The sequence below is a fragment of the Chiloscyllium punctatum genome, chromosome 15 (assembly GCF_047496795.1).
Source record: "Chiloscyllium punctatum isolate Juve2018m chromosome 15, sChiPun1.3, whole genome shotgun sequence".
Lineage (NCBI taxonomy): Eukaryota > Metazoa > Chordata > Chondrichthyes > Orectolobiformes > Hemiscylliidae > Chiloscyllium > Chiloscyllium punctatum.
The window spans coordinates 30,742,086-30,754,325 of NC_092753.1; the positions used below are offsets into that span (position 1 = coordinate 30,742,086).

General features: G+C 38.9%; 1 protein-coding gene across 1 annotated transcript in view; it reads right to left on the minus strand.

Moving 5' to 3' along the window:
* Positions 1-366: 366 nt before the first annotated feature.
* LOC140486164 (ribose-phosphate pyrophosphokinase 2) overlaps positions 367-12,240 on the minus strand; it is a 37,209-nt gene continuing 25,335 nt past the window's right edge. The window contains exons 3-7 of the mRNA XM_072584866.1: positions 9,199-9,297; positions 6,796-6,920; positions 6,283-6,456; positions 1,191-1,350; positions 367-1,102 (exon numbers count right to left, since the gene is read on the minus strand). Of these exons, the coding sequence (XP_072440967.1) occupies positions 1,010-1,102; positions 1,191-1,350; positions 6,283-6,456; positions 6,796-6,920; positions 9,199-9,297 (651 nt within the window). The 3' untranslated portion in view covers positions 367-1,009. The remainder of the gene's footprint in view (positions 1,103-1,190; positions 1,351-6,282; positions 6,457-6,795; positions 6,921-9,198; positions 9,298-12,240) is intronic.

The following is a 12,240-nucleotide window of genomic DNA, read 5'->3' on the forward strand; positions in this document are numbered from 1 at the left end:
GGAAAACCTTTCCCTCAAGGTTCCCCAGCGCTCTGCAGTATTTTCAATGAGCGCGTACAGTGAAATAAAGAGCCCCCAAATCATTTATTTGAATAGTTTCTGAAACAAGTTGCTCACCAAGCTAAGAAAGGCCGTGTGTAAAATTCAAAAACAAGAGCTCAGCAGCTGCCTATTCTCTAAAGGGACTAACACTCTTTAATATCAACACCCTGTTTATCAGAAGCAGCTGTACATTAGCAACTGCAAACAGGAAGAGGCTGGACTTGTGTTTTGCTCCTTATGAAACTGCCGCACTAGAGAATGCATTACTAGCTTCACACACCCACAACTGTTTCTAGACAAAGATAGCGCATTATTGAAGAGCTATTGTTTCTGCAGAGATATTTTATTTAAACCACTTGACACATTGCAATTTGGCTGCAAGATCGGTTTTCAGACTTCAAAAAAAATGTATTGGTACTGGAATTCACTTATTAACCAACAAAAAGGTTCATTGGCCAGTTTCACTCTTGCCGCAGAATGCAAATATTTGACCATGTCTGAAAGTTCAAATCAGTTTTAATATCTCATGGAATGTCTGTTGGTAATTATTACTACTGTTGCACCTCAAACATTTGTTTCCACATTAAAAAAACATAATCAGCACATAGCCACAAGTATCTAACAGACTTGTGTACTGGTATAAGAAAGCCACATAGCCATCAACAGGTTTGAGATTTCATAGAAATTCACTTCATGAAAGATTACATTTCCAAAAGTACAAAAGCAGAGCTCTGCTGTCCTTCCCACAGTGCATTGAGAAATAAGATTCAATCCATGACATTTAAAATCATTATATTTTCATGCTTTCAACTTGCAAATATGGATGTAACTTTTCCAGTTTGATACAGCAGTGGGCCCTTTCTGGTTGGGTGTGCAGTATTCCAGTACGTAAATGATGGGTTCCTCAGATATGCAGTGTAACAACTTTCAGACCAGACCTACTCAGTCAGTCTGAAGTCTCATCACCTTACAGAGGAACATGACTGAAAAGGTAAGACACAGATTCTCCATTGTGGGTCCTGCGTATTGCCTCAGCAAGGATCATCGATATATCAATCACCTGAAAGGAAAGAAACCAGACTAAGTGACTTTGTATTCAATACATTACTCATTCTTTCACATTAAATCCAAACAAAGATCAATCTTACCCGAACTTTTGAACAAATAGTCATTTTTTCTTCTTGCGGAATGGTGTTTGTAACAACAATAGCTTCAAAAGCAGCATTGTTTATTCGACTAATGGCAGGGCCAGAGAAGATACCATGAGTAAGGATAGCATAAACTTTGGTAGCACCAGCACACAGCAATCTGAAGAACAAAACATACATTGGTGACTTAAAAACTGCAGCCACAATACACAAGATATTGCAAAGATATTTAAAACAAAAAAAACCCATAAGGTTTAACAGACGAGTTTAACATTCTGCATGTTTGTGTTTGTGTTTGTTACCAGAAATCAAAGCTCACTGTTCACAAACAATGATGCACTTGCTTTCAGGCAGTGATCAACAAGGTAAATGGTTTATATTTCCACTTTCATAGCCAGAACCATCACTGCTTCTATTGTCACACGTAAATAACCTGATCAGGGAACCAAATGCAAAATTCTCAAGTTTGTTGATGTCACAAAACTGAGCATGATTGAGAATTGAGAGGTAGCAGCAAGGATGCTTCAAGGTGATTTAGACAAGTTGAGAGAGTAGCACACAAATGGCAGAGGCAATAGAATGTGGCTCAAATGTGAAGTTCTACACTTTAATGTGAAAAACATTTTAAAAAGGGTATTATTTAAATGGTGATACATTGGGAAGTGCAACGTATAACCGCATCTGAGTGCTTTTATACACTAGTCAACTCAATTAGAACAGGCAAATTATATTCCATCACACTCCTGACAAGTGCCTTGTAGATAGTGGAAAGACTATAGAGTCAGGAGGTGAGTTACGCACCATAATATTTCTAGCCTCTGACCTACTCTTCTAGCCACTATATTTATGTGGCAAGTCCAGGCGAGTTTCTACTCAATGGTAGTGTCACCCTCAGGATGTTGATTGGGTGAGAATGATGGTAAAACCATTAAATTTCAAAGGAAGTGGTTAGATGGCTTTTTTTTTAAAAACTGGAGGTGGTCATTGCCTGGTATTTGTGTGGTGCGAATGTTAGTTGCCACTGGTCAGCCCATGCCTGCATATTTTCCAAATCATTTTGCATTTGAACATGGGCTACTTCAGTTTCTCAGAACTCAAATACTCGAACATTTTGCAATCAGTGAATATCTCCACTTCTGACCTTATGATGGAGGGAAAGTCATTGAAGACGCAGCTGAAAGATGGTTGGGCCTAAGACACTACCCTGAGGAACTCCTGCACAGATATCCTGGAGCTGAGATAATTGAACGCTAACCACCATAACCATCTTTCTGTGTACCAGATATAACTCCAGCCAGCAGAGAATTCCTCCCCTTGATACACATTGATTCCAATTTTGCTAGGGATCCTTGAAGCCACATTCAGTTGAATGCAGCCTTGATGTCATGTTCTGTCACTCTCACCTTCACTCTTCAATCCAGCTTTCTTATCCATGTTTGAACCAAAGCTATATGAGGTCAGGAGCTGAGTGGTCTTGGTGGAATCCAAATCAGATGTCACTGAGTAGATTATTGCTGAGCAGATGCTGTTTCATAGCACTATTGATGACACCTTCCATCCCTTTATTGAGTGTAGACTGATAGGACAGTAATGGATTGGTTTTTTTTTATATAGTGGAAAATACCTGGGCAATTATCCACATTGTTGAGTTAAGATGCCACTGTTGTAACTGTACTGGAACAGATTGGTTCAGGGGAGTTGCAAGGTCGGCATGGTGGCTCAGTGGTTAGCATTGCTGCTCACAGCACCAGTGTCCCAGGTTTGAATCTAGCCTCGGTTGACTGTCTTTGTGGAGTTTGCACATTCTCACCATGTCTGCGTGGGTTTCCTCCAGGTGCTTTGGTTTCCTCCCACAATCCAAAGACGTGCAGGTCATGTGAATGGGCCATGCTAAATTGCCCATAGTGTTAGGTGCATTAGTTGGAGGGAAATGGTTCTGGGTCGGTTACTCTTCGGAGGGTCGGTGTGGACTGGTTGGGCTGAAGGGCCTGTTTCCACACTGTAGGGAATCTAGTCTAAAGGGCCTTCACTACTATTGTTGCAATGTTGTCAGGACCCATAGCCTTTGGAGCATCTAGTGTCTCCAACCATTTTATGATATCGTGTGGAGTGGATCAAATTGGCTGAAGACTGGCATCTGTAATGGTGGGGACCACTGGAGAAGGCTGAGATGGATCATTCACTCAGCACTTCTGGCTGAAGATTGCTGCGAATGCTTCAGACTTACCTTGTGCATTCATATTTCTGACTCTATCACTGAGGGATGAAGATATTTGTGGAGCCTCCTTAAGTTGTTTAATTGTTTGCTACCATTCACAATTGGGTGTGAGAGGACTGCAGAGCTCACATCTGATCTGCTGGCTTTGGGATTGTTTAGCTCTATCATGTGCTGCTTATGCTGTTTGGCAAGCAATTAGTTCTGCAGTGACATAATGTACCTTTTAGGAGCAAGGAGTTGTCCCCATTGGAGTAAATGAGATTTAGAAAGTTCCAGATATAATTCAGCGGAGATTTTTCTGTACTGCCAATTTATAATTTTATAAATTCCCACAGCACGTTATTAACCAGATACAATTTGGGTAAAGTTTCATTTTAAAAAGTTCTTTCAGCAGAAATGGGCATCACTGACAAAAACAATTCCTAACTGACCTTGAATGGAATAGTTTGAAGTTCTGGAGTTATGTGAAGGCCAGACCGGTAAAGATGGCAAATTCCCTTCCGTAAGGGACATTAATTTCATTTTACTGAGATGAGCTTTTAATTCCAGACTTTATTGAATTAATTTTAATTTCACCTTCTGCAACAGTGTGATTTAAACCTGTGCGCTGAAAGCATTAGCCAGAACCTCTGGAGTAACAGTCCAGTGACTATAAAACATTTTCCCATTACGATTCCCAGGAAGTTATCTGCATAGGACAGTCACCATGGGAAAGTGTAAAACACCGGGTCCTGTGTTTCTTTTTAAATTCTACACATTTTATTTTGTTTAAACAAATGATTTGATTTTTCAGCATATCGAGAATCCAGATCTTGCTCCTTTTCCTTCTGTTTAGGATCTATGACGCCACTTTTAGACTCTAGAGATCCATTTTGAAATAAGACAACTTGTCAGGTAAATGTTCATGAACAGTAACTTTAAGGCCTTCCTATTATGTTCATTCAATTCACAATGTGTGTTTTCAATAAACCTTGCCATTTCCTTTCTGTGCAATATGTCCTTTAAGATCAGGGCAGGCTGGGAAGTATATTGAAAGGTAAGTTTCCTGATTATAATATCTTTAGGTTACAACAAACAGCCACATGACTCAAGGTTGCCATGGGATGAACAGCTTGAGAAGCAAAGGTAACGAGGAAGCCAACTGCAGTAGGGTTGGGTTTTAGCTATGTTACTGTTTGACAGTTCAGAACACAAATTTTATAAGAGAAAAATGAGCAATGTTCTCTCAATGAAACAGTTTTATGTTTGGCAGATTTTAATTAGATCCTTGTGGCAAAGCAGGTTATTCACAAGAGAATCTGTATTATCTTGTGTCATATAACTAAATTGGACAAGACTCCGTGACAAAACTGAAACAGCAGCAGACACCGTCAGACCAATTAAAAAGTTAAAGGGGAAATATTTGGGTATCCCTGATCACATGGGTTCCATCTCAGGAATAAGAGGGGTGCAACAGAGTGAAATCATAAGTGCTATACTTTATCTCTCGTCAGGGGCAATCAAAATGGATTTTGAGAGTCTGAGAAGACTGTTTCTTTTAATAATTAATCAACTCTTCTACTGTGGACTGGACAAACCACTCACAGGTGTAGTGTCGTTAAGAACAGATCCAAACCAAACACTGATGAAATGCAAGCAAAATTGCAGAGACTGCTTTGAAATTGATTGAGAACCACGCAAAAGTGCTGAACATGGTGATGGAAAACTGAGAAATGACTATTCCCTTCGTAGAACACATCTTGAAGGTAATGTTCAGGGTTGCGCAGAAGAGAAAGAATGCCACTCTTGATTAGCAGCCTGCTGTCCAAGGAAGGAGGAGCATGGTGGTGATAAGCTATTCCTTATTAGAGAGGTGGTCATCAGAATAGGAGAGAAAAAGCATTCAAGAAGTGTGCCAAGGTTAATGTGGCCTAAACGTAAATGATAGATTTAGTGTGGTTTTAACAAACACTTTACATATTGATTTTAGACAGCAATCACTTTAATCTCACACACAACGAGAAGACAATTCACAGCAATAATGTGGGATCATGCGAAGTTGTTTGATTTGGAAAAATATTTTAATAATTTTAAATTATTATTTAAATGGACAAAGACTACAGCATTTTGAAGTACAGAGGAACCTAGATGTTCTAGCCCGTGAGCCACAAAATGTCAGTGTGCAGGTAAAGCAAGTACTTGAAAAGGCTAATAGAAGGATATCCTTAATCACAAGAGGAATTAAATATATAACTTAAGGAGGTTGTACTTCAGTTATACAGGGCACTGGTGAGGCTGTACCTTGAATATTGTACAGACTTTTCTCATTTAAGGAAGGATGCCAATTGCTTCATGAGTGTATATTGGAACGGCTGGGCTTGCTTTCACTGGAGTTTCAAAGCATGAAGGGTGACACTATTACAGTTTAGAAGGTCTACGATTAGAATGTTGGATTCTTGTGGGTCAATCCACTTTTAAAATTAGCAGTCTACCATTTAGAGTAGAGGAGAGTTTTTTGATCAAAGTAAAATGTAAAAAAGATAAACAGAGATCAAAAAACATGCCAATCTCAAAAAAATTGTTCTCGCTCATACTCACTTGGCTAACTAATATATATTTTAAAAATAGCTCACATTCAAAAACCAGAATGCTCTCCTCAAAAAAGGCACATCACAAAATAATTGAACAAGAGTGCTACGTATGGCAGTCAAACACTTATTTGACCTTAGCTTTAAGTCCTTGAAGAAGCTTCAATTCAAGGAAGCAGAAGGCACAACATCTGCTCTGTGATTTTCCAAATGCTCCTTGTCCCCCAGCACTGTGTACACATGCAAACCCAGCATTCTTCACTGGAAAAAATATCGTCTGGGAACCATTTTGCTCATAGTTACTTACTTGTCAGCAGCATGACATATTGTCCCACATGTGTCTGCCATGTCATCCACAAGAATGGCCACTCGATCTTTAACATCACCAACGAGCACCATCCTATCTACCTCATTTGCCTTCTTTCTCTCTTTATGGATCAGCGCAAATTCAACATTCAACCTATCTGCAATTGATGTTACCCTAAAGTGAAAACCACAAAGAAGTGCATTACAGCATCAGTAAGCAAACTGGAACCTCTGTCAAGATTTAGCAGTTTTCCAGCTGGAAGAAAGGCAGCATTATACAGATCAAACTATGAGACATATGATGTGAATCAAGAATGTTATTTTTGAATTTGTAATTGAAGACTGCACCCAATATAACTGCTTTTTGGCATCCCTCATTTCTGTGAAATATGAACCATGAAATTATAATTAAAACGCAATTTTCTCTTACATTGGTATATTGTATGGACTATTTAAATAGCACAACCAGAGCAATCAGCAAATTGTATATTAATAACTGGACTCAACCACTCACCTTTTGGCTCCACCAGCATCAGGAGAGACAATTATGGAATTTCTCCACTCTGGAATATTCTCCTTTATCCACTGCAGTACTGCTGGCTCTGCATACAAGTTATCCACAGGTATATCAAAAAAGCCCTATTCAAGGATGATTAAAGTAATCAGTTTTTGGAGAAAGGCTAAATGTACAGTATTCTTAGCTTCAATGATGTCTCCAAACGCTCATTGATTAAATTTGTTTGGAACAATGGATCTTCCTGCCCACTGAACCCTTTACCTGGAATCTTCAGATTTTGTTTTTCAAGTAATAGCAACAGCAATTTTATAAAAAGTTGATTCATTATGTTAATCAACATTCATTGTTACAACTTTAAATTTTTCAATTATACTTGTTTCAAGCGCTTCTGCAGATAGGAAGTTAACCAATTGAACAATTAAAGCATTTCATCCAAGGTAAATATAAAAAGACAATTCTTTGTTCACACCATTCAAATGATTCAATTAGAATAAATGGAATAGCAGATATAATTGATACACTAAATGCAATCAGTTACCTGTATTTCTACAACTTAAGCAAATCTATTTTGATGAATTTTTTATTCAGGTTCATCACCTTTAAAATACTGAACATACAGAATATGAAAAACACAAAACATGTCGAACTTGATTGAAATTACAGTTACAAATAAAATCAGTGACTCACTTTGCCATTTACACAGACATCTAAATCACATTGCATAATATCCCAACAGCAGCGTATTGGTCAATGTGTCACAAAGTTGGTTACTTTTTTCTAAAGCTGTTCCTTTTCTCAAGGATACTAAGTCCTTGGGTTTTTTTTCAGAGGGTCAATAAACCGCTCTCGGTGCTGATTAGACTGGCTTGGTACAGAGATTAAAGGGTGTTGAGAGGCCTTTGTTATATGTAGGAGAAAGTGAGGACTGCAGATGCTAGAGATCAGAGCTGAAAATGTGTTGCTGGAAAAGCACAGCAGGTCAAACAGCATCCATGGAGCAGGAGAATCGACGTTTCAGGCATGAGCCCTTCCTCAGGAATTCTCCTGCTCCTTGACCTGCTGCGCTTTTCCAGCAACACATTTTCAGCTTTTTAATATGTAATCAGGCCAAAAGTGGTCATATTTAGAAGTGACCTGGATAATGAGAGAGGTGAGGTCAGTTCTCTAGCTGAGCAGTTTACTTCAGTCCAGAACTAGTTGGGAGTTCAACAGTGAGCTGTGTGGAAACAAACTCTCTCTCTTTTTGCTTTCTTGCCCGAAACGTCAATTTCGAAGCTACTTGGATGCTGCCTGAACTGCTGTGCTCTTCCAGCACCACTAATCCAGAATCTGGTTTCCAGCATCTGCAGTCATTGTTTTTACCTTCAACCTGTAAGCATCTGTTCCACTTGTTCAAGTGGGTTTGCTTATTGGGACTGTTGTGTATATTCAGAACAGCATAATTTAGTTTAGATAGACAGAGTTCTGTAGGGGTTCTTTATTCTGTTCTTTGCGTTTCATTGTGTAATCTTGTGAATAAATTTTTGTCTGTTTTAAAACCTGGTAGTCAACCTAGCTATCTCACTCCGGGTAATTTTCACTGTACACTTAACGAAACAAATTGCAAAGTTATGGTTTGGACTGCCTACTTAAGAATGTTGAGTGTGGTCTGGCCTAGTCCGTAACAGACGTTTGAAAATTCAGTCCAGTGCCTTGTCTTTTTGTCTTCACATCGTGCTCTCTACAAATTTTAGATCGATTATAGGGGAAGAGGCAGATATTCATTAAAGAGAATACTTGAGAGAAGACTCTTAATTCATTTTTATGTATTGCGCCTGAAGCTCTCCCTGTTTAAGAGGAGGGTTGATTTACACCTACATCGACAGCTATTTTTGCCTTTGATAATTAACCACATATGTTGATTTGCACTTTTGAAGAAATCATCTGTTACTAATCAGAGGTCAACCACAATGCTCAAATGGTGCGATGCACAAAGACAGATCCCTGCTGTCCCAGGTAGCAGACTAAAATGAAACCCTAATAAAGCTCAGTTATCATTTGCAGAATACTCTAATCAGCTTGCACCAACTAACAGAGCATATCAAAAACAAAATGTGACCCTGATTTACCACCCAACAGTGGCATTTGTCAAGTGCTCCTTCAAAACATGTGGTTTTCTTTGATTAAGAACAGATTTTTTTTGCAACGAATAACTCTTGCTGTTTCCAATTGACGACACAAAATAAACAAATTGTGCAGTTAATTAACAAACATGTGGCCAAGAAGAGTTCACACACTGCATCTCGTTAGACCTTTTTAGAAAAATATTGCCTAATAAGAGATATTTTGGCATGGTTAGATAGTCAATATGAAGTCTAGCTGCTAATACTTGACTAAAATGATGTAATGCTTTACACCAACCTGTATCTGAGAGGCATGCAAATCCATGGTGATGATATGATCTGCTCCAGCAACTGACAACATGTTGGCCACAAGCTTGGCTGAAATTGGGGCACGACTCTAAAAGAAGACAGATGTGAGTCAGATCTCCGACAGCACAAATGCATGAATTCAGCCCAGATAATGTTCCAATCTGTCAGGATTCTTCAGGAACTGGTTAATTCTCCTGTAATAAATCAAGTTGGAGTTACATTGCATTCAGTGGAAATCCACATTACTGAGCGACACTGTTTCCTGGAATGTGTTATCCCACCTTGGGTCATTAATGCACTCCATCAGAGTCACTGTCAAGTATATCTAACCTCAAAAGTACTTTATAACAATGCAGATTTAGCATCACTGATGGGTTGAACTGAAATGTATTGACCTATGTTGATTGAGAAGGCATGAAGACAATTACTTGAATGGAAACGGTTAAGGAAAGCCATACACAACAGTGAAATACTCGACCTGAGTGTTGAACTTCATAAAATATAGCATGCTAATGTGGCTATTACTGCAAAATGAGGACTAAGGACTCAAATCTCTCAAGTGAGATGACTCACTTTCTGCTTAAAAGCCCAAACTTAGTCACTATCAGCCTGGTCCAACTTATCAGTTTTTCCAGATTCCAAAACAAAATAAGTTTCATATTCTGAAGAAAGAACCAATTCCAGCCATCAATTTTTAGTGGCAAGCTGTGATACAGACAACCAATTTGAAGCTGCAATTCTGTGGAACTTCATTTCAGTCACCAAGAATAGGGTATTATTCTTGGAATGTTTTAGCTTTCTTGACTAACTCATGAAAAATCCTTTGCATTATACAGGAAAGTAAACGTAGGGCAGATTGGTAACAACCAGGAAACTGGAACTCAAGACTTTCAATTGAAGATAGGTTTGGTGCGCAATCTTTTTTATAATACATTTTGTTAAGATTTCCAAGTATCTGCATTTTTGACAAGTCAATTTCAAGTAAGGCACAAACCTACAAGAACAGAACTCAAAAACCAAAAGGAAATTCCTGTAACACATACCATGTAAAATACAAACTCATCGTCAATGTGCCTACTTGAGAGTGTATATTTCACTCTCCCTCTGGTACGTGAATAATGTCCAAATGAAGACACAATAGCACTGGGGAATGGAATGTTGCCTAATTTTGACTGTTGGCATTGGTCATTTTCAAGTCAAACATACCAGTTATGTGTAGAATAAAGACTTTAACAGTGTATTAGGTCATCCTAAGTCCAACTTTACAGTAATTCTCATGACACTAGAAGAACACTGGACACAACTGCCACTAGTTCAAGGCTAGGCAAGACTAGTGTGTGTCAAAATGGGAACACTTGTGTTATAACTCATTAACAAGAGACTAATCTGTTTAGTAAACCTAATATGATACAGATTTATAAACGTACTTTAGAATTTAGAAATCCTGATGAAAATATTATAATTAAAACTTAGTAAATGAAGCACTGTAGCACAATTGTGCTAGTTTTTGACTCAGAGTTCAGTTAAATATGAGTAAAGCTTAAAAATGGCAATAAGCAGCCAGAAAGATTGACCAAGTATTTTTCACATGCTAGCATGAAGTCCTTGTGCAGCACTTCACTGATTCTCAAGAGAATTTAGTGTTAACTTCTATTTATTTCACCAAGAGAAACAATCCACTTAATTGAAGAAAATAAAGTAACATTTAAACTGATGTTCAACTCAGTCAATTTGTTGAAAAACATGTGAAATTAGTTTATCCTGTGTATCATTTGGACATCCTAGTCTTTTCAACAAGCATAATACAAAGGCTTCTTGTCAATGGCTATTAAGTGAACTGAATTTTCTTTTTAAATATTACAACAGACCAGTTGTATTTGATATCAAAAGGGCCATTTTATTCTATTTTAGGAGTAAATTAGACATCTGAGCTACTCAATTAACTGAAAAATGAGATCTATTAATTCAGAAAACCCGAGAACTGTTGAGAGCCACTGGTAAATGTTGGTGAGATGAATTCGTAAAAGCACAAACCATGGAAACAAATTTTAAACAGTAGTTGGACATAGCAACGTCCCTCAAATGACAATCATTAATATATTTGAACAATTTGTACTTAAGGTTATTTGCTTGAGAAGTTGGAAGGGAACAGCCAGGGAATTCCTAGAGGCATGGCACTCATCCACAGACTCTATCAACAAACACATCAACCTGGACCCAATATACCGGCCACTACAGCGGACAGCTGGAACTGACAACCGGAAGTGGCAGAGACAGGCCACTATAAATGCCGGAGGAAACAGCACAGAAGCACTTCACAGGAGGCTCCCAAGCACTGAGGATGTCACCTAGACAGGGGGAGAAACGTTTGCAAGACAAATTCCCAGCTCGGCGAACATTCCCTGTTGGGTCCCTTGCATTGAAATAAATGCAGTTTAATTTATTAGTGCTACCTTGTCCCTGCCTGCCCTGACTGTTTGACTCGCTTCTGTTCTCAACTGTACCAGTCTCAGATTGATCTCTTTCCTCACTATTTCCCTGGGTCCCACCCTCCAAGCAGCTCTCGCAAATTACCCTGCCAGTATATTAGTCCCCTTCCAATTTAGGTGCAAACCATCCTTGTTCAGGTCACTTCTACCACAAAAGAGATTCCAATGATCCAAAAATGTGAATCCTTCTCCCATACACCAGCTCCTCAGCCAAGCATTCATCTGCTCTATCCTCCTATTCCTGCCTTCACTAACTTGTAGCACTGGGAGTAATCCAGGTATTACTACTCTCGAGGACCTCCTTTTAAATTCCTGCCTAACTCTCTAATCTCCTTTCAGAATCTCAACCGTTTCCCTTCTTACGTCGTTGGTTCCAATGTGGACAATGACCTCTTGCTGGCCCCTCTCCCCCTTGAGAACGTTCTGCATCCTGTCTGAGACATCCTTGACCCTAGCACCAGGAAAGCAACACACCATTCTGATTTTTCGCTGCTGCCCACAGAAACATCTGTCTGTACCTTGGACTGGAGTGTCCCATAACC